Here is a 26,634-nt window from a genome sequence, read left to right as displayed (position 1 = left end):
CTAAGACACCTTTCTACTCTAATTAGGATGTGTGCAAAATGCAGAGTGAACAGAATATAGACAAACGGCAATACAAATAAATTAGAAGGGAGAAGTAAAAAACTCTCCCTGAATGTTTATTTCGTGTAACAGTTAAAATCCTTAGTTTAAAAGAGAGGAAAGGAAATGTAAATGAATTGGTCCACTTCTGTCATCAACACGATCCATGTAAATCTGCTGCTGCTGCTGCTGCTCAGTGTGATCAGTCACGATGCACTGGAGACCGCCAGCTTTTTCAGGTGGTCCATGAACACCTGGAGACTCACATCATCTGTCAGGATTGGAGCTCCTGATTCCTGCAGAAAAAACAAATAACAAGCCTAAAATACTGCTGCTAACACAGGGGATGAACTAAAAGCAAATCAAATGTCAGCACTCTGACCTAATTGCCTGCTAAAACCTTTTTCTCCTGCAAAAGCCAGATGCCACTCTTTGCCAACAGCACTGACATTATCCTCTCCTACAATCTGAACTGCTGCAGGGAAGTCTCTTCTTCCTAAAGCACTGGGAATTCTGCTGCCCAAAGGTAAGCAAACAGGATAAAAAAGCCTAATATTCTCAGCTAAATTAGATCTACATGTATCCATATGCTAGTTGCTTTTTCCAGAATACTAAAAATGCATGACATCCAGGCTTGAAAACTCCATTCTGATCATCCAGTGCTACCATGATAAAGAACCAAAGACAAATGTAATGATGTTTGTGGCCACTTGGTGAGACAGGATGGCCACTGCACACAGACACGTGTCCATGTGTATTTACAGCATTCCCAAACATGAGCACCTCCTCCATTGCTTACCTGGCCCCAGGCATAGAGGTTATTGTGGGTCTGAGAAGGATTCACTTTAGACAGGAGGAACCGGGCCTATAAAGACAAAAGAGGAGGAGTTTGGTAAAATGAGAGCCCTGTCTGCTCCCTCAGGCTTCATCTCACTCTAGATGCATGACCAGCAATGTTCCTCTGCTTTTTCAAGGTACTAATTTAACTTAAGCAGGTTTCAAGCCCAGAAATCCTTGCTCCACAAAGTTTGTCTCCCAGGGGCACTGAGTGCCCTGCTCCAGCAGGCTGTGCCCAGCTGGCAGCTCTGATTCCATGGCACAGGAAACACCAGCACTGCTCTTCTCCCCTGCCACATCTGCTCTTCCAAAAAGGGCTCAGTGTAAAAGGGTCACATCAAAAATCAACACCAAATCTTTGGTTTGGAGCATCAGTTCCTGCCCCTTCACTGCTACAGGTACAGTACACTGTACACAAGTTACAGTATACTGCAATTCCAGAAAGAGTGAAAATAAGAACAGTTTCATATCCTCATTCAGTGTCTGAGAGTGAAGATACAGATGGTCAATCATTCAGCACTACTGTCCTAGCAAGCTAACTATAGACACACAGCCAAATCATTTATTTCCCACCTTTTTACTGGGGAATAAAAACATATTCAAGTTGACTTTCCCATTTTTTTCCACCCTCAGATTTCATAACCATATCCTGTAAGTGATCTGCCTATTAAAAGACAGAGTTGTAGCAAAAGCTGATAAGAAAATATGTAAGCTCTGTACTTTGAAGAGCTAATCTGTGTTGGACCACCAGAACCATCCTTTCAGAAAAGCAGAATGAGCCACTTGCTCTAGGCAACAACAGAAAGAGTTCCTCCAGAAAGTTCCTTACCTGACTGCCCCCGTGCTCAGTGTGGATGTAACGTGGCATTGGGAATCTGGTCTGCAGGATTTCCTGGGCATCATCCAGTGGGGCTTGCAGGAGGTGCTTAAAGTTTTCATATTCAGGCATGTCTTGGTATCCAGCTTTCTGCCACTGGGCAATAGTCTATTGATGGGACAGGGAGGAAATGAAAATGGAGCAGAGATGTCTACAAGCCTCCCCTTTTTACCCTGAGAATGCTACATGTGCTTCTGCTTAGGGGCAAACACACCTTCACTACTGTGCCTACAACATTACTTTCTGTCCCTGAATTTAAGCACAGGCACCCCACACAAAACCTGGCAGCAATTTGTGCAGTGCCAGAGCAGTTTGTTGAAAATCTTCAATATGCTTCAGCCTGTGCCAACACAGAAATGAAACATTTATAAATCACTGACTTTTTGAATCTGGCTTGGCTTTACAGTATTTTCATGGCATCCATTGCATGCACCATATGTCTGCAGCAATTCCTCTGTACAGACACAGGTCAGACACTCAGCTCTTCCCTTCTCTGAATTTTACCCACCTGCTGAGTGTCTTGCTCTGCAATAGAAGATAGAAACTCCTTAAGGGAACTCCAGAAGATTTTTAGAAAGGGACAGTATCTAAGCATTTTCCTCAGTCATGAGAGAAGGAACAGCAGCTTTCAAAAACATCCAGTATTTAAAACTGGAAAACTGCCTGATTTCTTGAAGAGTCTCAGTACTTAAGTATGAAAACCCTGCAAGAAAAAGTCTGTCACTCCTCTGAAAATACTTGCAACTCTGTTAAAGTATGTATCATCTTGTAACTCTGCCTTGCTTCATTTCCAGTGTCTCTGGCCTTTTCCAGGCATGGTAAGGGACCCCCTTCATGGCCAAGCCAACACAACAGCTGCTATGATATCTGGTCTCTTTGAGCTAGGTCTCATAAGCTCTTGGAGATTTATATCACACCAAGATAGCTCAGCCACCTTAGAAGGCATCAAATCAGCAGGATGGCTTCTGTGGTAGTGTTGGAAACAGAAAATATTTAAAAAAGGCAAAATAACAAAATGCTTCACAGAGAAAAACTAAGCCAGGTTCTTCCTCCTGGTAAAACACCTCACAAAAGTGATTGGTTCCTTTGTTGTCTTCTTCTAGTAAATTGCTTAGGTGGGACTTTTTGGCTCCCGTCCAGTTGGCTATCCTTAAATTTGAGGTGAAGTCCCCCAAGTTCCATGAGGTGTCTTTTTCCCTAACTGAGGAAAGAAACTTCTGGGCTTTTTTCCTTTTTAAGGAGACAAAAGATAGTTTTGTCACTCCATCAACAGAGAGCACATTGGTGCTGTACTGCTACTTGGTGCAGAACATATCTTAGTGGCTCCAGTATTATTTTTACTCTGATAGTGGTGGGATTTGTATTCCAACAAGCAGCATGTAGGTGACATGGTCATTATGCTGTGTGGGCTTTGCAAGAAGTTAGTTTGTTAATATTTCATACTAGCAGCAAAGCTGGCTGCATGCATGGCAGGAGGAAGGAGCACAGAAAAAGAGAATGTGTTTCACAATACCTCACCAAGGTAGATCACTATCTGGAAGAAAGTATCCATCAGGAGGATCCTGTCAGGAAGAATACTGCTGCTGTCCAAAAGCACTGGCTGGGGAAAATAAAGAACAAAATCAGGCACCCCTAAGCTCTCAGATCTCAGGATGTCAGAGAGCAATTTCTATGCCCATCCAAGTGTCATTTGATATGATTTTAAATAAAATTATTTTTTTTTAAACTCTAGAGGGGCCTTTTGGCTGAAATAGTGTTACTTCAACTGACCACTCATTATTTTGAGTTGATTGACCTCTTCCTGGAAAACACAGACTCACCTCAGGAGGCCCATGGAAAGAATAGGCATAAAGGATGGGCTGGATCATAATGAGGGACTGGGTCAGGTCCTGCCTGGCAAAGTGGTGCCGGTAATAGGAAGATTCATCGGGGCTGTTATTGAAGACCTGCAGGAACGGGGAGCGGCGCAGGTGGAAGATGAACTGCAGCAGGAAGGGGAGTGAGACAACAAATGTCAGCCAAAGTGCCAAAACATCTCAACCCAATTCCAGTATTTTTGAACAGCAAATTCTTTGGGGAAAAGTCTGCCCCTTAATAACTCCTCAGACTTCTTCTATTATTGGTCTCTTGCAGTGCTGAACTACAGGACCAGTCCATTTAAAAAGCACCTGTTCCTCCCCTCCTGAATCTGATAAACAGTAACAGATGTTTTATCCATTCCCACTCACCCCTGCACACTTTTCCCATGGCTGTGGGAAGTGACATTCTTACCTGAGGATACAAAGAAAATGATTCTGACAGCCTAAAGGAGTTGGGATCATCTTTGTTGTACTGTCCAAATTTCTGACACTGTTGGAAGCAAAATGGGTACTTTGGTTATCTCTTTTTTCTATTTTTTCCTTTTTTTTCAATAGAATTTACATCTCTTTTTCTACAGGGTGTTCTGCTAATTTTTAAACAATCAAGGCATGAACCTGACAAGAACAAGTACTACAGTATTTACAGGTTATTTTTCTTTAAGTCAGTGGTTTTTCTGTCTTACTGGAATGAGAATGAAGATTTAATCTATTTATATATATATTATTTATATACATATATATATATTCATAAAGTCCAGAATTGAAATTATCCAAGAATGAAAGAAATGGCGCCTCTACAGCACTACCTTTTTTTTTTTCCATTAATTCAAGGCTATTACACCTACACTGTTCTGCACCCTATGGAACACTTCTTGCAGAACAGCAAATAAGTATTTCACCATTTCATTGAAAATAAGTATCAGTGGTTTTAGAAATTAAACTCTGAATGATCCCACAGTCATTGCAGCAAACAGTTTGCCCCTGTTTGTGCTTGTGCTACCATCTCTATTTGACTGGCCCTGGTTTTTTAGGGTCTGCTGTGCCACATTGTGTTAGCACCAACCCCACATGGGTGTTTGGACAAGACCAGCACTGGTTTAGACAATCTGGGCTTGTGAAATTCAAAGCAAGAGACAGTAGGAGTTTGCAGAATTAATTCAGATTACTATCCTGAACTTGCCCATATCTGAATGCTGTGTCCAGCTGTGGGCTCTCCAGTGCAAGACAAACATGGAAATGGTCTAGCATATACAAACAAACTGGCCTAGCAGAGGCCACCAAGTTAGTCAGGGGTTGGAACAGCTTATGAAGAAAATGAAGCTGAAGAAGCTGGGTTTGTTCAGCCTGGTGAGTGTGAGATCAGGGAGTCAACTTGCTGTCTACCTGACTGGTAACTGGGAAAATGGAAATTCTGATTGAGAGACAGAGGCAGGGAAGAGGGCAAAAAAATATAAAACCAGTGACTGTGACCAGACACTGGAACAGGCTGTCAAGAGAAGTGTAAGAAATCCCACCTTTGGAGATTTCAAAACACAACTGAACAAGACTTGGAGCAAACTGCTCTAACTTTAGAACTGGTCCTACTTTAAGCAGGAGGGTTGAACCAGTGACCATCCCACCTGCATTATTCCATGTTTCACTATCCCTTATTCAATCCCTTTCAGCATGATGGGATGTTCACTTATCCCATCCTGAATTTGCTGATCACACTGGGTTCTGAATTATTCCACGCTACAGTGACGTCACCATGATCCGAGCACAAACAAAACTGAATCACAAAAATTTCACTGAAATCACTGAAATCAAGAATGCCCCCAAGCTCAGGGTGTTGGCCTTACCAGCCTGATGAGCTGCCTGTCCAGCCAACGCAGAACATCAGGTCCCTCCTCAGACTCAGCCCTGTACACTCCCAGCCGTGCCATCAGCACCGCAGCCGCCTCCTGGTCAAACGCGGCCTCGATGTGCTGGAGCTGAGTCTGTGCATCTGCCCAGCTGCAGGGTGAGCAAAGGGTTAATGCCACGTGCATCCACATGTGCCAGTGCTGCAGCAAGATGCCAGGAATCCCAGCACAGATGGGAGCTGAAGCTGCTGCCACTCTGCAGAGCACTGGCACGGGGTACTCACTTTCTGGCTATGGTGGTGACACGAATGCGCTTCTGCGTGCTGGAGTGTTGATAGTGGGTGACAAACTGCACTGCCCCCCTGCCTCCCTGAGGGATGGGTGCATTGTGCTGCAAATGAAACACAAGCACAGACTTCAAAACATGATTTCCAGAACTCTTCCCAGCTGTAACAAGCCCCCAGAGCACATAAAGGAAATAGACACACACAAAAAAAATCTGAAATTATTTCCTCATCACAGAACACTTGGCTGCTTTGCAACCATCCACCTGCTACACAGGGGGTGTCATGGCATTATCTAGACCTGTAACAAGTAAAAAAGATGATTAAAAAAAAAAAAAAGCCAGGACTTACCTGATTTACCACTTCAAAGTAAATGGCCAGAGTTGTACTGGGATCTAGACTACAGATTTTCCATTGAGATGTTCCTCCAATTCCAAGTTCCTGCGCAGAATCAAAAAGAAAGCAGCAATTTTCATCTAGCAGCAGGAAAGGCAAGTTTATGTTAAATTCTGATATAAGTAATGGCAGGCCTTCTAGAGTGCTTATCTTTTGGGTGTGAATGAAGTTACTGAAGGCCATACAGTTAAAAAGAAGCCTCAGGAATCAAGAATTTGGTCAAAGAAAGGCTGTAATTTCCTAGGGATGTTTCCTGGAAAACTGTTGACATTCTGGTTCAACTGTAGGTCTAGACAGAAACTCTGCATTGTATATTTATTTCTTATTAAAGATTTTTCCATGTCAGAAACTTACATTTTCAGACACACATGGCCCTTTAGCATTCAGGGATATGCATGGTCCAATGGCTCCTGCAATTTTCAGCTCCCTGGAGGTCTTGAAAAAAGTAAAAAATAAAAAAGTTCGGTTTTTTCATGAAGTCAATCAAATAGAATACACACAGTCTAAATGAGTTGCTCAGCTTTAATGAGATGGTATTTTCCCAGACCACCCACTGCTACAATTAGTGAATCTGCAGAACCACATTTTAATAATGAAGACATATTTATAGGGATGAAACTGTATGAAATGTTCCTTGTTGAGTGAGGAGAGGCTGCTTTAAATAAAACAAAACCAAATCAAACAAACAAAACAAAAAACCCCACACAACAACAACAACAAAATTACTAAGCTTCCAAATAAATATCTTCTCCCAAAGAAGCACTACATCTGACCTCAAACATGTAGACATTCCTACATCCCAAACATCCCAGAAACTGCAATCAAACTCATCTCTCACCTTCACATCCAGATTTGCACCAAAAGCCATCCGAAATTCCCCATTGTAGCCCTTGCTAAATACCCTCTGGAAGGTCTGCTTGAAGAGAGAAGTGTTGAAGGAGTCTCCCATCACCATGTGTCCTCTGGGAAAGAAAAAACAAGGGAACTGAAGCAGTTGGGATCTAGAAGCACCAAGGATACATCCCTGAACCTCTGACACATGCAAACACATGCAGTTACTGCTTTAGAGCATGCCTTTGCATAGGCAGGATTCATACCAGGGAGTGCAGATTCATGGGTACCTCCTACAAAGCCACACGGGTTAGTGCTCCACATTTCTCAGTTTCTTCTCTCAACTCTATTTCTTGCCATTGCTTCCTTCAAAACGTTTGTGTTTCAACCCTGGAAAGCTCTTTGCTCAGGCTGCTTTCCCTGAGCAGGGCTGGAGCCACCCACACCACACCACACCACACCAGGGGTGGCTGCAGGAAGGTGCTGGGCCTCCCCTAAGTGCCCTGGCAAACCCAGGCCTGACCAGATGCAGCTCAGTAACACATCCACAGGGTCAAACAGTCTCTCTTCTCCTTGCTGAGCACTGAGGGGTTATTTGCAAACACCTTGCACTTGCAGTACGACATGCCATGTCCCCAAAAGCCTGGGTTAGCACACAGCCTTCCTCACAGAAATAATTTCTAGCAGTATGGGACAGAGACATTTATCCCTTAAGACATGTCACTTAAAACTGGGCCCAGGGAAGTCAAGAATCTCTGGAGAAAGCATAAGCGAGCTGTTAAGCAGAGAAAATCTGGCCCACACAAGGAAAGCATCTACCCACCAGTGAGTTTTCTAACAGCAGTGCTAATTCACATGCTGCTTTGAGACTCCAGAAATGTAGACTGGGATCAGGTGAGGCTTGCCATATAATTCCTGGCAAATTCAAACCACAGTTTAGAACAGACCGATAAAAAAAACCTTCTGCCCTGCCAGCACACCTAATTGCTTCCTGAAGTATTCTCCCCCTCCAGAAAACCCCCAAAAAGCAGGTGCCAGCTGGGTGCTGCCCTGCTGTGAACATACCCAGTGAGGTTTGCACAGCACTTCATCTCCAGCAGCCCTGTCTGGTCCAGGGCACAGGCGTAGATGTCGATGCAGTGCCCGTTGGCCGCAGAGCGGTGGGCCAGAGTCTCGTAGTGCTGGGAACACACACCGGGGTTAGGAGGCTGCAAAGGGCAACTTCTGCTGTCCCCACCTCAGGCCAGCACAAGGGACACATGGGGCAACCACCAGGGCTGTGGTAGCTAAAGAGATGTTGGCTGCAGCACACTGCTCCCTTCCAGGATGAGGGATGCATTTGGATGAGTTTATTGTCTCAAATATAAACATAAATGACAAGGGATCATCTAGTCTGTGATGAATTGCTGGGAACCCAAAGATAGTTAAGAGAACAGGTGTCATCCTGCTTTCTCTAAGCTGTCAGGCACATTTCACATTTTTTCTATTTTAATGAAAGAAGACAAAGGAAGCTTTCTGGAAATAACCAGTTATAGGGAGATTTGTTCCTCTCCAGGAGGAGATACAACTATGGGGATGAACAAACTCTCCACCCACCACCAGCTAAGAAACAACACTGAAATACTTTCTTCTCTGAGAAGGCACAAAACCATGATGGAGAACTAACTAGGAGGAAGTTTTTTTACCCTTCCCTTAACCATCCTCATAATTTAGTGTACACAAAGACTCAGATTATTTCAAGGACAACCATGCAACCCACATAATGTTCTGACCCAACACTCAGTTTCAGCTTTTAAACACACCCATCAAGCCCTAGTACCTACTTTGGTGGCCTTCTTCATGAACCTTGCATTGTCCTTCTCTATGTCATGCCAGGAACGGATGGGGGTTTTCAGTTCATCTCCCACCACCATGCCTGGCCCCTGTGTTGGTGGCCCACCTGTGAACAGCATTATTCTGGCCCCTGTGTTTGGAAATGTGCCCTAAAATAAAAGCAAAGACTTATATCAGAGAGGGGGAGGAGGGGGGGAAAAAAGGGAAACTGATTAAATAGCAACAATGCTTTCTTTAGAGAAGGTTGTGCATGTGCTCCTGCAAGGTCAGTGGGGACCTGTCCCTGCTAGAGGCCACCTCAGTAAACAGTGATGCACTTCCTGACAGGCATAGCACTCAGATAAAGTTTAAACTCAAACCATATCAAGCTTCATGCCTTCAAAACAGGAAACAGGCAGTTTCTGTTCTCTTTACTTATATCTTAGATAATACTTAGATAAATCCCATGCTTAGTATCACCCCTTGTGTGGCAACACACATAAGAATCAGAAACCTTTAAATACCTGCAAATTTTACCATTTAGATGGAACCTTCCAGCTCACTCTGCATTAGCTGGTGCTGGCACAGCTCAAATATCACCAGAGACAAATTGCAGCTCTGCACCCCACTGTAACCCAGCTGCACTCATGTGCTTACTTTGGCCTGCTCATCTCAAACAGCAGACTAGAAGTACCTCCAACAAGCCAACTGCAATGGAAAGAGCCACTCCAGTAGAACGCAGGGGTCTCTTTCCCTGGGTCACTGGCCATGGGTCCCTCTGCAGCTCTCCAAGCAGATCTGTTAAATTCATGTCAATCTTATGCACAGGCTGTAAGAACCTGCAAAAATATAAATACAGTGTTTTCCTGCTTCTAAGTCTGCAGAAGAAAAAAACTGCCTCTGTTGTTTGCCAGACACATAAATTGCACTGAGACCATAATCAGAAATAAAGAGACATGAAGCAGGTTGTTTTCTTACATGCAAACTTTCTGAGATAACAAGCCTGTGCAAAATAAAAAATTTGATCAAAGCAAGACATCAAGAACTGACAAGGAGGCAAAATCACATAAAGAACAGGAAAGAAGTTCAAAGGTGAGTTTGCTGAAAGGCATGAGAGCTACCAGTGAAAAAGAGAAAACTGTGTTCAATGGAGGTAAATAACTGTGACATGACAAAACCATTTAAATCTTCTTTCCCCTCCTGGGAAACCCAGGGTTAGAAGCAGGACCTACAGATATAAAGGGGCATAAAGCATCTGCCCTGCTGTGTGTTGTGAAGCTTACCTGCTGGAAATAACAGGCTGCTCTGGAGTCTGAAGAGGTCTTCCCTGTTGCATGGGGACAGCTGGCCTCGAAAGCCCAAGCATATCCTAAGAACAGTAAAGAGGAAGCAGAGATGAACTATTCAAACACTAAACATATCACTTGTATTATTATTTAATATACCCTGAGGCCTGCAATACTGCAGCATTAAATATACTTAAATCTGTAAAATTATTCATCTTTGCACTGCCATTAGGAATGGATCATGGGTCCATTATGTGAGATACACAAACTCAATTCTGAACAAGCTTCTAAGACACTTACAAAGGCAAAAAGACAGGACAGATACTGGGAGGGCAACAGGCTCACAGCTGAGAGCACCAAGCCCTCCTTTCTCCCAGAGAGCCCAAGAGAGCTGAGAGGTACAAGCCCCTGGCCTGAGGGATGGCAGAGCACACCTGGATTTGCTTGGCTGTCAGGTCCTTGGTGCCCCGGAACACGTAGCTCTTGGAAATCCCTTCACAGCTCAGCTCGTGAACCTGGACCATCCTGCCAAAAGTGATGAGCCCCACCAGGGCATCAGGGGGCAGCAGGCTCAGGGACATCTGCAGGGACTCCTTCAGGGCCTGCAAATCCTCCTCCTCCAAGCACGTGTCCACAACATACAGGAAGATCAGCGGCGTCTGCGGACCTCGCTGACCGGGGAAGAAATGACATTTTGTAAAGCCTCCAGCCAAGGAATAAAATGAGCCCCTTCTTAAGCACCTTGCAGACATGGTATTTATTTCCATTATCCTAAGAGTATTTTACACATATATCATTTGTCACAAATAAGACAATTCTGGGAGCTCCAGACTTGCCTGTGGTTCATTTACCTGCACTATGTATTCAATTGTTGAAAACTGAGGCATAAGCTCTGCTGGCTGATTGACTTCAGAAATGCCAGCATAGGCTGGGGGGAACTGAAAAAGAGAACAAAAAATTAGGACAAGTAAGCTGCAGGGCAAAAATGTAGGGCTCTCTCCTGCAGCACAGAGCCTGCCCTGCTGCTGATGTGGTTATTTAACTTTTTATTTACTGCCACTGCACCAATCTGATTAATTCATTACAAGAAATCCACAGTTCTTTTCCTAAGCACAGACAAGTGGCCAGCAGGATGGACTCAATCCAGTGTAAATAAAAGGTAAGGCTACAACAGCAACAATGTAGTAGCTGAAATTCTTTTAGCCATAGTTTCTGATGGCAAAAGTCTACTCAAATCTAATGAATTCCATAATCTGCAGAAATATTAAATATCAGATGCAAAAAGCACACTGAGATACATGGAACAAAAATGCATTTTTATCTCCTTGCTGTGCTCTGCATGCCAGTAAAACCACTGACAGTATGTCAGACTGTACACTAGCCTGGGGGTTCAGCAAGAGAAGCAGGCCAAGGGAAGGGATTTAGAGAAGCAGAATTTATGTTTCATGTCCAGGGAAGGCCATCAATAAAGTATTCACTGAAAAGGTGGAAGTGCTCTTTCCAACTCACCTGGTTTCTCTGAAAACAGAAGTTACAAGCCCAAAGCTTGGCCCGATAGTCAACTTGGCTGCAAGGGAAAAATGAGGCATTGGTGTCACTTCAGGAACAATTTTACAGCAATTAATTCATTAATCCATGCTGGTTCACAGCACTGAGGAAGAAACAGACACTCCAGCTTGAACAGCAAGTGTTTCAGGGACCAGACTCTTGTTCTATTACTAGGAAGTTCATTAGATAATCCAGCCCTGCCATTTCCAGGCTTGTCAGCACGAGGGGCCACTGCCAGCTCTCTGAAGCTCAGCCCTTGGCAGACACAGACTTGTGTCCAATCATTCTTCCACTGCACTTAGGCTCATCTCATGTCCTATTGTTTGTGCAGCTGTAGCACACAAGTGCTCCAGCCTCAGAGCAGCAGGAGCCATCCACCCAGATCTTGTGCAAACACAGAACAAACAGGCTGTTCCCTGGCCCACAGAGTTTACTCTCCTCAGCCCAGTACAACATCCTGCTAGTGCAGGATGCCACGCTCTCCTTCCATGGCTTTGATCTCATTTCACTTCCTCTTCCTGGCATTCCCTGCTTTTTCTCAGCCCAACACCACGTTCTGAGCATGGTGATCATCACATGATCTTGGCACCGAGACATTCCTCTAAAATTACTTCATTATGCTCATACTGAAGCTGACCTACAAGCAGCAGGATGTGTAGGAAGCAGGAAAACAAGTGAACATCAGAGTCCAGAGGAAAACAAGTGAACATCAGAGTCCAGAGCACTCAAATCATTAGATTTGAGTATACCAGTATAATGGGCATCTTTGTCTGTTATGAGTTTCCTCATTCACCATTAAATTATCTGGGATGCTGACAGGACTCTCTGCCTTAACAGCCTCCCCAAAGATCCTCCTGTGCCCTCTGCTCCTGTCAGCTCTAGTAACAGGCATGTTGATGTACGGATTTTAGCAAGCCCACCACATCTAAATCAAAGAGGCTGCCAGGCACAGGGCAGAGACAAAGGGCAATAAGAAAGCAGCGAAGCTCAGATGAAAATCAGGTCCCCTTCCAACATCCCCATCCGAGCATCTCCTACCAGAGAGGGTTGAGCACAGCTTTGCAGGTGGGCCTGCTGCAGAGCACTGGCTCATACTGCACGGGGGGCAGGTCCAGGCGCTCCTTCAGCGGGGTCAGCAGACAGGCCAGGGGCACAACCATCCTGGTGGCCTCCAGCCTGCTGGAGGGCCACACGTTCCAGCTGAAGCGCACCCCGTCGCGCTCCTCGTTCTGCTGGATGAACTCCAGGTACGTCGCCATGGCCCCCAGAAGCTCCTGAAGGACAGAAAAATGCACATTCGGGCAGCAGAGCCTGCAAAGGAGCTTAGCACATCAACTACAGGTGAGGGCACGAGGCACTGCAGGACAAAGCCAACACAGCACAATGCATTAATCCCATTATCAAATAAACCACGTGACTCCGTTAATCTCTTCTGTCCAGGGCTCTCATCAACGTTACAGCCAATTAAATCACCAGCAAATCCAACAAAGAAACAGGAAAAGCTGACACTCAAAGGCAGAATGCAAGAGGTTGTTTTTTTTTTCTTATGATTCACTTTTAACATCTCAAAATCAGCCTCAAGGCAATCCTGCCTGACTAGGTCAGTAAAGGAAAACAGGCCAGATTTGCAACACATCCTGGAGCCTTCAGCTGAAATGCTGCAGGGAGAAAAGGAGGCCACGTCTGACACCAAACCAGTCACAAACGTCACCAAGCTGCCAGCCTGACCTGCTTACAAAGAGAAGCAAGAACATGACAAAATATCAAAAAACACCCACTGTGCATGGCATCATTGTCCCACTGGAAGGAAGGAACTGAGAGTCCAGAAGACTTCAGAAAACATCAAGGAGGAATATCCCCAGCACAACAGAGGAGTCATTCCCTGTGTTGTCTTACTAAACTCTTCAAAATAAGGCACAAACAAGAGCTTCCAGGCCATCACTACTTTTGACTTCTCTGAGAAAGGCAAGGACAAGCTTACCAAAAAACTTACTTGTCAAATCCAGACCACAAAAACACCACACAGCACTAGCAGCAACTCAGAGAGCCAAAAGCAGCAGCTCCACAACCTGCTTCAGACAAGGAAACTCAGAGGTTCACCTACAGCTGCAGATGCTCCAGGATTACTTTACTCCTGGTCCTCACTGCAGGTGGGATATTCAGGAGGGCCACACACATGAAAAATCAGAAGCAACGTGTCCCCTCAGAGGAGGGGAAGTTTTGGTGTAATATTTTCCTACAGAACTCCAAATTCACTGACATTTTCCTCTATGCTATTAAGGATGTAAATCAAGCTTAGGCAGAATTGCCCCATGTTTCCATCCCCTCATTCGATGGACAAACAGAAGGGTTCACAACACAAACAGGTCTGTCAAGGTGAAAGTCAGAGCTGAGTCTGCCTGTAGAAGACCCCGCACACCAGAACAGCAATACACACATTTGACATCTCAGGCATGCAGCACAGCCACAGGGCAAATTTATTCCATGTTTCTCCAGCAGCAGCCCAGCATCACTTCCCTGCCCCAGGCAGAGCCCTGACTGCCGTGCTGGGTTTGACATGAGTTGTGGCCCTAGTTTGGGGTCAGGACAGGTGTAACGGCCCAGCTGGTGTGCTTGGCATGGCTATGGGGGACACCACAGACCCCAGTAGAGCCATAGGTGCCGCTTCCATCCCCCAGACCACTGATCCCCGGCACGGCCATAGGGGACCCTCCACAGAGGGCATGCCCGACCCTAGCCCTGCTCTGTGGGACACTGCTGACCCCATGAAAGCACCGGGCCAGGCGACACCACTGACCACGCTCCACATCCCTTCAGGGGACACCGCTGACCACGCTCCACATCCCTTCAGGGGACACCGCTGACCACGCTCCACATCCCTTCAGGGCACACCGCTGACCACGCTCCACATCCCTTCAGGGCACACCGCTGACCACGCTCCACATCCCCTCAGGGGACACCACTGACCGCCCCCTCCACACCCGCCCGCAGGGGACACCACTGGCTCCCCTCACAGGGGACGACCCCTTCCCCCTCACAGGGGCCGACACTGACCGCCTGACACCGCCAGTGTCGCTCAGGGGGCACAGACCCTCCCATTCCCATTCCCATTCCCGTTCCCGTTCCCGTTCCCATCCCCTCGGAGCCCCGCCGCTCCCACCTGCCCGCGCCGCTCGCGCCGCTCCCTCCCGGCACGCCCCGCGCGCCCGGCAAGGCCAGCTCAGCGGTACGCGCTGCCCGCCGCCAACATGGCGGCGGCACGCCCGCTGAGGCTCCGCCGCCATCTTAGCTGAGGGCACGCCGCACCGCCCCTCACAAGGAGGGGAGAGGCGTGCCCCTACCAAACTTAGCGTGGCGGCGGCGGCAGGGAGCTCATCTTGGCTAAAGGCGGCAGGTTCCACCTTGGAATGGCGATGACCCTCCCAAGTGTGCGATGCGGTGCCGCGTTGCTCCCCTGGCACGGCATGAGGGAAGCAGCTCTGCCCTCACGGGGCTCGGCTGCTTGGGAGCGCGCTGTCGTGTGCAGCCGGGAGCACAGAACTTCCTGGTGTGAAAAATGCGTATTTTATGATTGGTTTTTCGCAAATATTGAAATGAATATTATATGTGTTGTGTTAGAAAGTTACGCTGTATTATTTTTCTTAAGTAGTGTGCTAAATACAGTTTTAGGTTATAATAAAATGTTAAAATAGAAACGATGCTATGTAAGATGCTTTTTCAATAAAGGACTCACAGCGAGATAGCAGCCACAGGACACCTAAATCTTTCAGAGAAAGAGAATTTATTGCTCTCTTATCAGAAAAAATTATAATTCTAACGGCTTGAAGACGCCATTAGGATTATGAGGAAGAAGTTGATGATGACCAGACAGAATCCTGTGTTTGAATGGAATTTATGCATCATGGATGAGGTGTATGAATGCGCAACAGGCTGTTGCTTTTAAGGATTAATCCTCTGTTAACATGCGTCCTTTTTCGCGCTTATTTTGCCCAGAAAGAGGTACCCGGACTGTCCATAACTCTTTATTTCTATTGTCTCATATTGTCCTCATTCAAATTGTCCAAATTACTATTACTCTAATTGTATTACAATTTTTATAACCATTTTATTCCTATTAGACTTTTAAAATTTTAAAAACAAGTGATTTCCTGTTTTCTTTCTTTTAAATGCAACAGAAATCTGTGTTTGGAATGTGCAGAGTACGGTTCCAGGTCCAAAACAAAGCAAAATGAAATGCTGTCTGAGGTGAACATTAGTTCATACTAATAGTAGCATACTACTGATGTGTGTATGCTAAAGTGTGTAAAATTCAAACTACTAGTATTGCTAACATTGTCAGGTGTAGGATGAACATTCTCAGCCCAGGACTGGCTCTCCAAGTAGGAGGCAAAGCAAATTTATTTTTTTTGAAGTTGTCTGATTGTTTACAGCTTCCTCCCACTGCCACATCTCAACAGCAAAGAGTCTTACCAGGACCCAGGGCTTCAAGGCCACAGTGCACCCCCTGCAAACCTTAGATTCACTAAAATGTTGAGCAACTATTTTGAGTTTGTGTCCTGCTTTCAACTTTCAGAATTCATTTTCCTCCCTCTGAGCTAGTTTAGTGCTGCATTTTTTGATTTAGGATTAGGAAGATGTTGATAACACCCTGATAATTTAGTTCTTGCTGAGCAATTCTTATGCTAAGTCAAGGATTTTTCAGGTTCTTCCTGCCAGCCAGGAAGCTGGGGCTGCACAATAATTTGAAAGGGGACAAAGGCAGGACAACTGATCCCCAGGGGCTCAAGGGATATTCCTTATTCCTTATCATATGCTGAACAATAAAACTGGGGAGAGTTGGCTGCTGGTTTGCAGCCCACTGCTCTGGCACTCCTTGGGCAATGATCAGGAGGAGGAGCAACTGTATTGTTCATCACATGATTTATATAATCCCTTTCCATTATTTTCCCTTCCTTTTCTGCCCTGTTAAACAGTGTTCATCTGAACCTACAAGCTTTATTTTTTTTTTTACAATTGTCTCTCCCATCCCACTGGGGAGGAAGTTAGGGAACATCTGTGTGGTGTTTACCTGTCTGCTGGGTTGAACCAAATTATTTTGGAAGAGGAGCACAACCTTAAAGCTCTGTGTCTGTGGAACAAATAACCCAAATAAAAGCTTTCCCAAAAGCATTTCCTGAAAGAAGCACAAGCTTGCTCAAAAAGTGGGAGAAAGGAGAACACCACAGGCTGCCTATACAAGCCTAAACTTGATTTGTGTTTAGCAGCTGAAAGAGAAGAGAGCTTTGAGCTGTGGTGCCTGTCCTCCCCATTCCCCAGAAGACCTCTTGAAGATTGAGCAAGTGAGCAAAGTCCAATGACCAAGTTTCTCACGGTGGAAGTGAATATTTTCAACGAGAACTTGGACACCACCTCTGGAGCTTTGAGTCTCCTCCAGGCTGCAAGCTAAGCCGGGCTCAAGTGTGTCTGAGGAGGGTCCAGCCATGCATTTCTCACAGGTGAAATGACAGAAAGTCCCAGCCAAGCAGAGCAAGCGGAGGGACAGGTGGTCTGTGTGTGGCAGAGGACAGCTCTGTTTGAGGTGTCTGTACCCTCTTTCAAAGCATCAAGTGTTTAGCAGCAATAGGAGACCCTGTTGTCTTCACTCACTGCAGTTTCTTCCCAAAATCTGCTCTGCATGTGGAGGCAAAAAAGAATCCGGTATGGCTTAAGACAGAGCTTTTTCCCTGTTGGAGCCATCCCAGGAAGAGACAGGAGATGGTGCTCTAGCAGCACCAGAGGAACAACAATTACCATCACACCTCCAGTGTGTCACTTACCATCTGAGTAAAAATACAAAACCCGCAGCCAAACAACCAAACTCAGGAAAAATCTAAACAGCCACTCAGCCACGGGGAAAATGTTTTCACTACCAAAGCCTCAAGTTTGCCATTCACCTTCATGTTTTAAACTTTGGAGTGTAAAGGCTGCACGTGCCAGGCAATAGCTGCCAGCTGCACACTGTCAGTTCTCAGTGCAGCCAGCTACCGTGGCCAGTGTTTGTCTTGGAATTAAAGCACAATTTTGCCCTCGATCCCGTGTGGCATCTGGGTGTGCCCACCCTCCAGCTTGCCTTTGGACAGCTGGCTACTACTAGTGAGGAAACCACTCAAAAGAGAGTTGTCAGCAGGATCAGGGCTCATGAAAACAAGGATGAGCTCTCTCCAGCTCACGAGGGATCTCGTGGTCCTGCAGCAGCTGAGCTCTGACCTCGTGCATGAGGCCTGTGAAAATAAATGAGTAGATCATGCTTCCTATTTGTCATCCATGTTTTAAGGGATAATTCAGCTTTCTACACATGTGTTTTCATATTGAGTACTAGAGCTACTGTAGTAGCTTCCTCAAAACATTACATTTCATACCAGTTTGGAATAGGGACAGCTTTGCCCTAAGGAGAAGATTGACACAACTCAGGACACTATTAATACTACCTTTTAGCATTTACTCCCTTTTCAGATAAGAATGTCAGGCTGATAGATCAGCCAGGTTCTTGAAGAACCAGAGTGACAGAAAGATCATTCCTCTGATTCATATAGACAGATTGCTATCTGTAAGAAACTAAATTGAAATTGCTTTTCCCTTATAGGCACTTTTCCCCAAATCTGAGAAGTCTTGTTACAGCTTCAATGCTAAGAACTTTCAGATACCATAAAGGTCATCTAAGCCAGATAAACTCAATGCCAAAATTTAAAGAGCTTAATAAACCATCTATCTACTTCCTAAAGCTGTTCACTGAGGAGAAGCTTTCTCTCCTTTTTCTTATTGCCAATGAATGTGATTATAGAGCATAAAATGACATACCTGCATGATAAAGCCCTGCTGTTTCCCTGGAAGTTATCTCCTAGCTGCAGTGGAGCACAAACATGGTGTTATCTCTGCAGCAGCAGGCTCAGCACCCCATTGTGTCAGGTCCCCTTTGAAGACAGGAAGACAAAGACAACCCAACCCCACACCTCAATGAAATTACCTTGGGTGGAATAAAGGGTGTCGGATCCAAGGCTCCTTCCAGGGAAGAGAGCAGCGTTTTTCCCTTGGCTTCTCTGTGCTGAGTGGTTAAAGGGGGCAGAGGAAGAACAAAGCTCCAGTCATTTCACTCCCACATCTCTTTCCTCAGAGCCCTTCAGCCTCTGTAGATATGCATCCCTTTCACCTGGAGACAACACTGCAGCAAAAGCAGAGCCTGCTGGCAGTGCTCACCTCACTGGGACAATCACAGCCCCTCCATGGACTTTCCAGCAGCTTATCAGTGTTCATTGTTTGCTCCAGTACACACCTAACTGCTCCCACATAAGGAGTCTTTCTTTCTGCATCCATACCCTCCCTGCATGGGACAGGAACCATGGGAGGTTTTTTATTCTTTGTACAGCACCCTCATTAGCCTCTGTCCTCCATCCGTGCTGTAAGAAGGGAAATGGAAATCAAGCAAGATTTGAACACTTTCATATGTGATCCAGATTGCTTTTAGAAAGTCCAGTCTCCTGGACAATATTGAAAATGCAGATGTAAAAGCTCTCATTACCTTTATGAGGTAAACTGATCCAAAATCTACGTTAACCCTCTGTCAGGTTACCCAGGATGCTGCTAACAGCCACAGAGGTGCTTTCCCACCACCCTCCCAACACACTGCCCAGAGGGCTTATTTTGAGCCAGACACATTTGAAAATAGCCAGATGCAACAAGCCCTGTGTTGTGCTTGACCCCCTGATTGCTCCCCAGTGCTGGGAGACCATTGTGAAGATACTGAGTAATTGTGGTGAGATTCAGCCTGGCCAGAGGCAGCTGAAGGCACAGACAGCAAGTGGTGCAAGGGGGGCAGCCTGTGCACAACCCCTGTGCACTCCACCCTGGCTCCTAGTGTGTCATTCCAGCCCTCTGCAACTCTGGATGCTGGAATCCATAAAAATTTTCTCTGTATCATCAGGCCAGAGCAACCCTTTCTCTTGTGGAGAACATATCTTCCCAGAACATCTCTACTCAAAATTTCAGTGGAGACATCCAGGTTTGTAACACAGCTGCAGAAAACAGCACCAGGAATTGGATGATGAAGGAATAAATACAGCAGGCAGCAATACAGGAAATGAAGCACAGATGTACATAGGAAAAATCAGGGGTTTAATGATAAATAAGCAGGTAAGAAAGATAATAAAGAACCATATATATATAATAAAGAACCAGTAAGTGTTTGACATATTCAGATTCTGAATATGACATATTCAGAAACTTTCCCACCTCAGATTCATAGTCTTCAATTAGATGGAATCTATCATGGGAGAAAAGTGTCAGCTTTAGAACTTAAGGATCTATCACTAGCATTAATCTGAAAGCAAAATTTGGGATCTCAATCTTGGTACCACTTGTTAAAAGTTTTTCTGATCAGCTGTGAGGGACTGATAAATGTTAAGACTAAAATGTCTCAACCTTGTTTGAACTTTATTTTGAACTGTTGCTTAGAAATCTGTTTTATTAACCACCTTCATTGCCATCTCCAGTTTTGACTGAAGAACAGATCTACATTTCCACTTCAGCCTTGATCTTCATCACTGATTCCACTTCCAGTCCACTCCCAGGAGAGCTCACACAACTGCCACATGGCTGCTTTGTCACTCCATGTCCTGAAGTTGCTTACAAATTTACAAGTCCGCTTTTAAAAAAAGCAACGTGCTTTGGCACTTTGGCTGTGAAGGATGAATCCAGTTTACAGTTTCCTTTCACTTTAAAACTCCAACCATTCTGTCATATAAATGCAGTTTGATGGAGAAATCTCACCACCTTCATGACAATCATCAAAAACCTGCAAAAGAAAGCTCTGTGTCAGCAGAGTAATTACTGCCAGTTGGATGGGATGGTGCTTGTTGTGTGTAACATGCTCACATTTTTCTGCTTTTTACCAGCAGATCAGCATTAGTCTAACAGAGGCCAAAACCTAGGAAGTTTTATGGCAGCTCTGAAGGAGAAGAGAAAAACAGATCCCACCACAAAAGGACATGCTGGCAAGTTTTACCTACAGGGAGGTAAAGGAGACTTGGGAGGAGAGACCAAAAGCTAGACAGAAATCATTTCGCTTGGTATCAACACAGATCAGAAACACAGTAACATGATTTGGAACAGGCTACACTTGACAGCATCTTCATATAGAGTCCAGTAAAGAGACAGGCTGGGAGTGGGGAACACCTGGCAGAGCAGTTGTTCAGACCAAAACCAGAACCTGTTCCTCACAGGCAGCTTTGAAGCACAGCTGGCTCAGCCCTGAGCTTGCCCTGTGCCATGTGGGCACTGCAGGCCTGTGTTCAAGAGCTGCATGCACCACTAATGATACACAGAATTAATTACTCACAGGGCAGAGTCCACAGGGTGTCCTGACCAATCCAGTGGGCTGGATGAGAGGACTGACAGCTCTGTACAGCCTCATCTGCCCATCCACGCTGCCCACTGTCCCCTCCTTGGCAGCAATGATGGTCATCTCCACTTTGCCATCATAGATCAGAGTGTTCAAAATGGTCTCAATGTCTTCCATGGACAACTCTACCTAAGAAACAATTTGTGAAATAGATGTTAGGAAAGATGTGCCAGTGAGTCCTGCAAGGAGGAAAGGAGCAAACACCATGAGTAACAAATCCATAGAGTTCTAACCTAGTCCAGAAAAAGACACCAGTCTCACTGGGAACTTTATGGAGTTGTGCAGGTGCAAAAAGAAAAGGAATTCTAATACCTCCTACCTCCTGAGCATTTCTGATTTGCACTAGCCTTGGTCTTACCAAAAAGAACTTCCCTGTGCACCTGAGATGTCTCCATCAGCCTAGCACAATACAGTTCCAGTTTTGCAGGAAAACAATTGTGAAAGAAGAAAAAGACAAGACTGCTAAAGATATACTTGTCAATATACCCAGTAATGGTGGGATATTTTTCCCCTTCTTTTTTCCCCTCCCCTAAAGTTCCTTGAAGTGCATATGTAAACTTAAGAGAAATGATGAAATCTAAACCAGCTGAGACAGTTCACGAGGATGTGAATGGTAATTCTTTTACACATTTCTGAAAACCCGTGTTTTCAAAAACACATTTTTGAAAACCCACAAGCTATCCTGGTGTGCCAGGCAGTACTAATGACCCTCCCCAAAAAGCAATAAAGCCACAAAGCTCACCCCCACTACACAAGCTGTGGGGTGCTGAAACACTTATGAGACCTGCAGCAAGTTTGCAGCGGCCAGCTCCTAGAGCTCATCATGCACTGACAATTTGAACAGCAGTGAGATGAATCTGTTCCGACCTTACTGATGCCCAGCTCACAGATGTATTTCCACACCTCGTGGGATGAGGCAAACGAGCTGTTCCTCTGTATCATGGGGTTCTGCTTGCTGTCTCGAGCTGCCTCTGCCTGAGAAAGAGCAAAGGTTGGTTAGAGTCAGCACCCACTGCCATGAACCTCCTTTGTGGTTCAGTTTCAGGCAGACTCAAAAACAAAACTTGTTTTCCATTTCTGGGACATGTTTAGCATTTAAAACCACTTAAACTGGTGTATGCGAGACAATGCAGTGCACAATCAAATATAATTTTATAATAAATTACATAAAATTTACACTGTAGTTCAGATTAATATGAACCAACATTTGGCATTTTGTTGACAAAAAAACCCTAAGTTTCTGCTTGTACCTAGAGCCAATTAAAAATATATTATAATGGAATAGACAAATGCTAGAATCTGCAGACATATTTAATGAACCAGGGACTAGGTTCTAGGCAGAGCTACCTGACTGCCAGCTGCCTTACACCCTCACAGAAATGAGATGTTCTGCAGAAACCACAGTGACTTTTCCTAGATTTTTTGGTCCTGTGGTCTTTGCTGCCTGGTTTGTGTCTTAGTTTAAGACAATTATAAGGGGTGGAGACTCCAAAATGCATAATCTCCTTCCACCAATAAGAGACAAAATGGAAGAAGTCAGAAGCGAAAAAATATCAAATAAAAGATAACAGACTCCGTGGTTCCAGAGCTCCACAAACAACAATCAGAGGGGAACAGGGACAAAACAAAATCTGGACAAACAATTTTTGGCCAAAAGGCTCCAATACTGCCAAAAACACTGGAAAAAACTTTCTGACAAGTTGCAGATCTGCCCCTTCCTCAACAAACGGCAGGCAGCTGCAAAATAGTGGAGAGAGCCTCTGACTCCTCCTCAGCTGGAAAAGGTATTGCAAAATTCCCTCTGGAGCAGGTCTGGAATGCAAAATGCAGCTTCTTGGGTGTGAAAAATGCATATTTTATGATTGGCTTTTTGCAAATATTAAAATGAATATTATATGTGTTATGTTAGAAAGTTATGCTGTATTAATTTTCTCAAGTAGTGTGTTAAATATAGCTTTAGGTTATAACAAAATGTTAAATAGAAACTATGCTATGTAAGATACTTTTTTTAAAGAGAGGACTTGCACCAAGATAGCAGCCACAGGACACCTAAATCTTTCAGAGAAAGAGAATTTATTGCTCCATTATCAGAAGAAATGAACTTCTTCCTGCCTTACTCAGCCCTGAAGATGCTGTCAGGATTCAGAGGAAGAAGCTGACACTGCCCAGACAGAATCCTGTGTTTGAATGGAATTTATGCATCATGTGTGAGGTGTGTAAATATGCAACAGGCTGTTGCTTTTAAGGGTTAATCCTCTGTTAACATTTGTCCTTTTCCAGGCTTATTTTGCCCAGAAAGAGGTACCCAGACTGTCCATAACTCTTTGTTTCTGTTGTCTCATGTTGTCCTAAATCCTAGTTATCCAAATTATTATTACTCTAATTATATCACTATTTTTATAACCATTTTATTACTATTAAACTTTGAAAATTTTAGAAACAAGTGATTGGCATTTTTCACATCGGGTATGACTTGAAGACCTGCCCCAGGCAATCCCCTCAGGCATCCAGGGAGAACAAAGGTGCTCCCCTCATGTCCATTTCTGTTTTTAAAGGGATCCTGCACCCCTGCCTTCCAGGATAAAACACACAAATTCCCCTTTCCCGGGTTGCTGGGTCTTAGGAACACACAATTTTGGGTCACCTAGGACAATTTGTCATTGGACCTTAGGGATAAAAGTCTTCCCTCCTTGTTCAGGGTGTAAAAATATCCATCCTTAAATACAACACCATCACACCTACTGTGACAAAAAAAATACTCCAGTATGGATTTGTGAATCTAGCTGCAGTAATGGCCAACACTTATGGAACACCTAAGCCTTGCCTGGCACCTGGCAGGTGGCTTTGGCACTCACCTTGCTCTGCAGAAACTTAAAGCACTGTTGATTTAACACCTCCACAAACTCAGACTCAAAATCCTGGTCACTGTACCAGGCCCCTCCAGTGACGGAGCGGTCGGGCTGCAGGTTGTACAGCATGTAGACCTTCTTCTTGGATGCCTGGGGGAGGGAAAGGTTCAGCTCCCAACAACATATCCCTCCTTCACAAGGATGGGACATACAAGCAGATAATCTGCAAAAGAATCTTATTACTCTTATTGTTTGACTCTCAGAGATAAAAGAGAAGATGAACCCATTTTGATTCCTAATCACTTTATAACAGACCAGATGAAGCCAGCATCTGTCACATGAACACAAAAAAGCTACTGCTTTGCTGTGTCCAACTTCTCTACCCCCAGCTGCTTTAGCAGACCCAGTGAGAACCAGGTAACTGCAGACAGACAGCAGAAAGCTGACCTGTGGACACAGAATCTGTTGCACCTCAAACCTGCACACTAAAGGCAGAGAGTCAAACACTGGTGCACAAAGAGAAAATTCATTTTGCCTCCAGCTGTCTCTGCCCTAGACCCCTGTTAAAAACATTCAAACCATGCAGCAGATGTTTGAAATTGTTTAAAAACGTCACAAAATACTCACTGCCACGGATTTAACTGCTTTAATTAATTTCTTGCTTTCCAAGTTTTTCAGTATCTTGTTGATCTCTGTTAAAGGCAGATTGCTTTTGTACCTAATGTCCCTGCTCCAAATACCTGTTCAAAAACAGAGAAGTGAACAGAAATAAATAGAAGAAACCATTTGTTTCCATGCATGCCAACCAAAAGTCACACCAGAACACTGCTTGGATTGCTTGCCTGCCACTCCCAGCAAAAGGGACGGAATGGACAGAAGGGATTGGGGGAAAGCAAGCAGGTATGGGGCATTAGATTTTATATTTTTTTTTGTCTGGGCAAGCATTTATGACTTTGGACAGAGTTAGTACCATTCACAATGATAATTTAAAGTACCTTTGTTGCCCGCATCCTCTATGATTTGGTAAACCAGCTTCTCTTGATTGTCAGAACCTTTCATTTTACTGTCAAAACAAGACAGACAGCAGGATTTTTTTAAAAAGTCCAAAATTTGAAAGAAGTTGGATTTGTTTTAAGCAAGAATTGAAGTTTGATTTGTTTTAAACAAGAATTGTGTTCCCAACACACCTCCCCAGCAGACACAGGCTTACCTTGCATTTTGGGAATCTTTGATCCTGTACAGGAGACCTGCACTGCTCCTCAGAAGGTCCAGCTGCCCCTAGGAGAGATGGACACATTTACTTTCCTTCAAACAGCTTGTTTCAGGTGTTTTAGAAGAATATTCTGAAATTCTAAAATAAAACCCTTGTTTAATGTCAACTAAATAAAGAAAAAAGGAAAAATAATGTTTCTAACCACTGGAAATAACAACAGCCTTGAGGATATTTTGTTTTCCCCTGACAAACTTCCCCTTATCATCAGCTGTCAGAAATAACAAACAGCTCCTGACCCTTCCCACAACACCCACACAATTCCTATTATTTCTCCTGACTGTGCCATGGCTGACAAGGGACATCCAGTTCTGGTACACTTTGCTCTCACTTTCCACCAAAGCACCCATTTGCACAGAAACCCAGAAATCACAGCGGAGCTCTGGAACAATTCCAAGTTCCAGCAACCAAATTCTGCTTTTTACTAAGTGGCAATCACTGGAAAGCTGCCAACTTTGATGGGCAGTGATTTTTAGAAGCAAATTACTGGCAAAGAGATTGTTCTGCTCTGCATGCTTGTGGCCAGGCAAAGTCCTTCTTTCTTATTTTGAAGAGGAAAGCAACTGGACAAGCCTAATGAATTAACATTCACTCTCATTGCCAGCTGATCCTTTCCTGCAGTTACAGCCTTGGTTCTTACAGGTTTGGCAGGTTCCTGAGTGCCTTCAGAGCAATCCACAAGCTTGGGATTTCATGGGGGGTTCAGAGAACACCCCCACCTAGGAGAGAAGGGCTCAAATCCCTCTTTTTCTCCACAGCTAATTAACTCCCCATCCCTAATGAGCCTTGTGGTTAAGAATGTGCTGAGGAGGATGAGGAAGGTGGGCTGTCCCTACCATGGAGAGCAGCCTGTTGATGGCCACAGCTCTCTGCTGGGCTTCCATGTGAGGCATGTCATTCTGGATCACCTGGTCCGTGATGCCATGGGGGAACTGGTGGCACAGCTCAAGGATCCTGCAGGAGGAGAGAAGCAACTTTAAAACTCGTGTTCTGCTTCATCCAAACAGCACTGGGGTCAGGATGGAAGAGAGCGACAGGAGCAACTCGGGGAATAAGGATCCATCAATTGCTTCTTTAGGCAGCTCGGCACCAACTCCCTATCCATTTTCCTTTCCAAGACCAGAAAAACTCCGGGACAGCCGAAAGTGACCTGACCCAACCCCCAGTGCTCCCTAAGCACCTCCCAGCACGAAACTCTCCGTGTCCCCAACCACCCTCTCCTTCAGCATCTGTCTCCTCGTTAACACTGGGGGGTCGAACCACCCCCGTTAGACCTGGAACGACGCGGCCCCGCCACGCCTGCTGCCCCCGGCCCCAGGACCCTTCGTGGCCTCCACACAGCCACCCCATGCCCGCCTGCGGGCGCCCGCAGCACCTGCTCTCGATGTCCATGGGATCCGGCACCTCCGGCTTCACCTTCACCTCCGCCATGGCGCGGCTGGCCCCGGCGCGGAGAGATGACGTCAGAGACG

General features: G+C 45.1%; 2 protein-coding genes across 2 annotated transcripts; both read right to left on the bottom strand.

The window, feature by feature from the left end:
* Positions 1 to 104: 104 nt before the first annotated feature.
* Positions 105 to 14,814, bottom strand: SEC23B (SEC23 homolog B, COPII coat complex component). Its single transcript, XM_058021052.1, has 20 exons — positions 14,771 to 14,814; positions 12,649 to 12,884; positions 11,572 to 11,629; positions 10,914 to 11,000; positions 10,497 to 10,733; positions 10,060 to 10,145; positions 9,471 to 9,615; positions 8,788 to 8,946; positions 8,030 to 8,145; positions 6,972 to 7,095; positions 6,488 to 6,568; positions 6,089 to 6,178; positions 5,738 to 5,844; positions 5,451 to 5,604; positions 4,025 to 4,102; positions 3,574 to 3,735; positions 3,267 to 3,353; positions 1,706 to 1,861; positions 839 to 904; positions 105 to 335 (listed from the first exon to the last, which is right to left on the bottom strand). Exons 2-20 carry the CDS (start codon positions 12,867 to 12,869, stop codon positions 246 to 248), a joined length of 2,304 nt encoding a protein of 767 aa, XP_057877035.1. The 5' UTR covers positions 12,870 to 12,884; positions 14,771 to 14,814; the 3' UTR covers positions 105 to 245.
* Positions 14,815 to 19,737: 4,923 nt separating this feature from the next.
* Positions 19,738 to 26,613, bottom strand: POLR3F (RNA polymerase III subunit F). Its single transcript, XM_058020340.1, has 9 exons — positions 26,538 to 26,613; positions 25,999 to 26,116; positions 25,103 to 25,170; positions 24,888 to 24,955; positions 24,520 to 24,632; positions 23,899 to 24,042; positions 21,911 to 22,018; positions 20,981 to 21,172; positions 19,738 to 20,437 (listed from the first exon to the last, which is right to left on the bottom strand). The coding sequence occupies exons 1-9, from the start codon at positions 26,591 to 26,593 to the stop codon at positions 20,360 to 20,362; spliced, it is 945 nt and encodes a 314-aa protein (XP_057876323.1). The 5' UTR covers positions 26,594 to 26,613; the 3' UTR covers positions 19,738 to 20,359.
* Between the last annotated feature and the right edge of the window lie 21 nt (positions 26,614 to 26,634).

Source organism: Melospiza georgiana, chromosome 3 (genome assembly GCF_028018845.1).
Source record: "Melospiza georgiana isolate bMelGeo1 chromosome 3, bMelGeo1.pri, whole genome shotgun sequence".
Classification (NCBI taxonomy): domain Eukaryota; kingdom Metazoa; phylum Chordata; class Aves; order Passeriformes; family Passerellidae; genus Melospiza; species Melospiza georgiana.
The sequence above is the reverse complement of the archived record's forward strand: the minus strand, read 5'-3'. Positions and strand labels throughout refer to the sequence as shown.

Coding starts and splice junctions, on each gene's coding strand:
- SEC23B (XM_058021052.1), bottom strand. CDS start 12,869: ATGGCGACGTACCTGGAGTTCATCCAGCAGAACGAGGAGCGCGACGGG. Junction 6,569..6,971: donor GTGCAAATCTGGATGTGAAG/GTGAGAGATGAG, acceptor ACTTTTTTCAAG/ACCTCCAGGGAGCTGAAAAT. Junction 1,862..3,266: donor TAGTGATCTACCTTGGTGAG/GTATTGTGAAAC, acceptor TCCCATCAATAG/ACTATTGCCCAGTGGCAGAA.
- POLR3F (XM_058020340.1), bottom strand. CDS start 26,593: ATGGCGGAGGTGAAGGTGAAGCCGGAGGTGCCGGATCCCATGGACATC. Junction 26,117..26,537: donor CCCATGGACATCGAGAGCAG/GTGCTGCGGGCG, acceptor CTCCTCCTGCAG/GATCCTTGAGCTGTGCCACC. Junction 25,171..25,998: donor TCAACAGGCTGCTCTCCATG/GTAGGGACAGCC, acceptor CATCTCTCCTAG/GGGCAGCTGGACCTTCTGAG.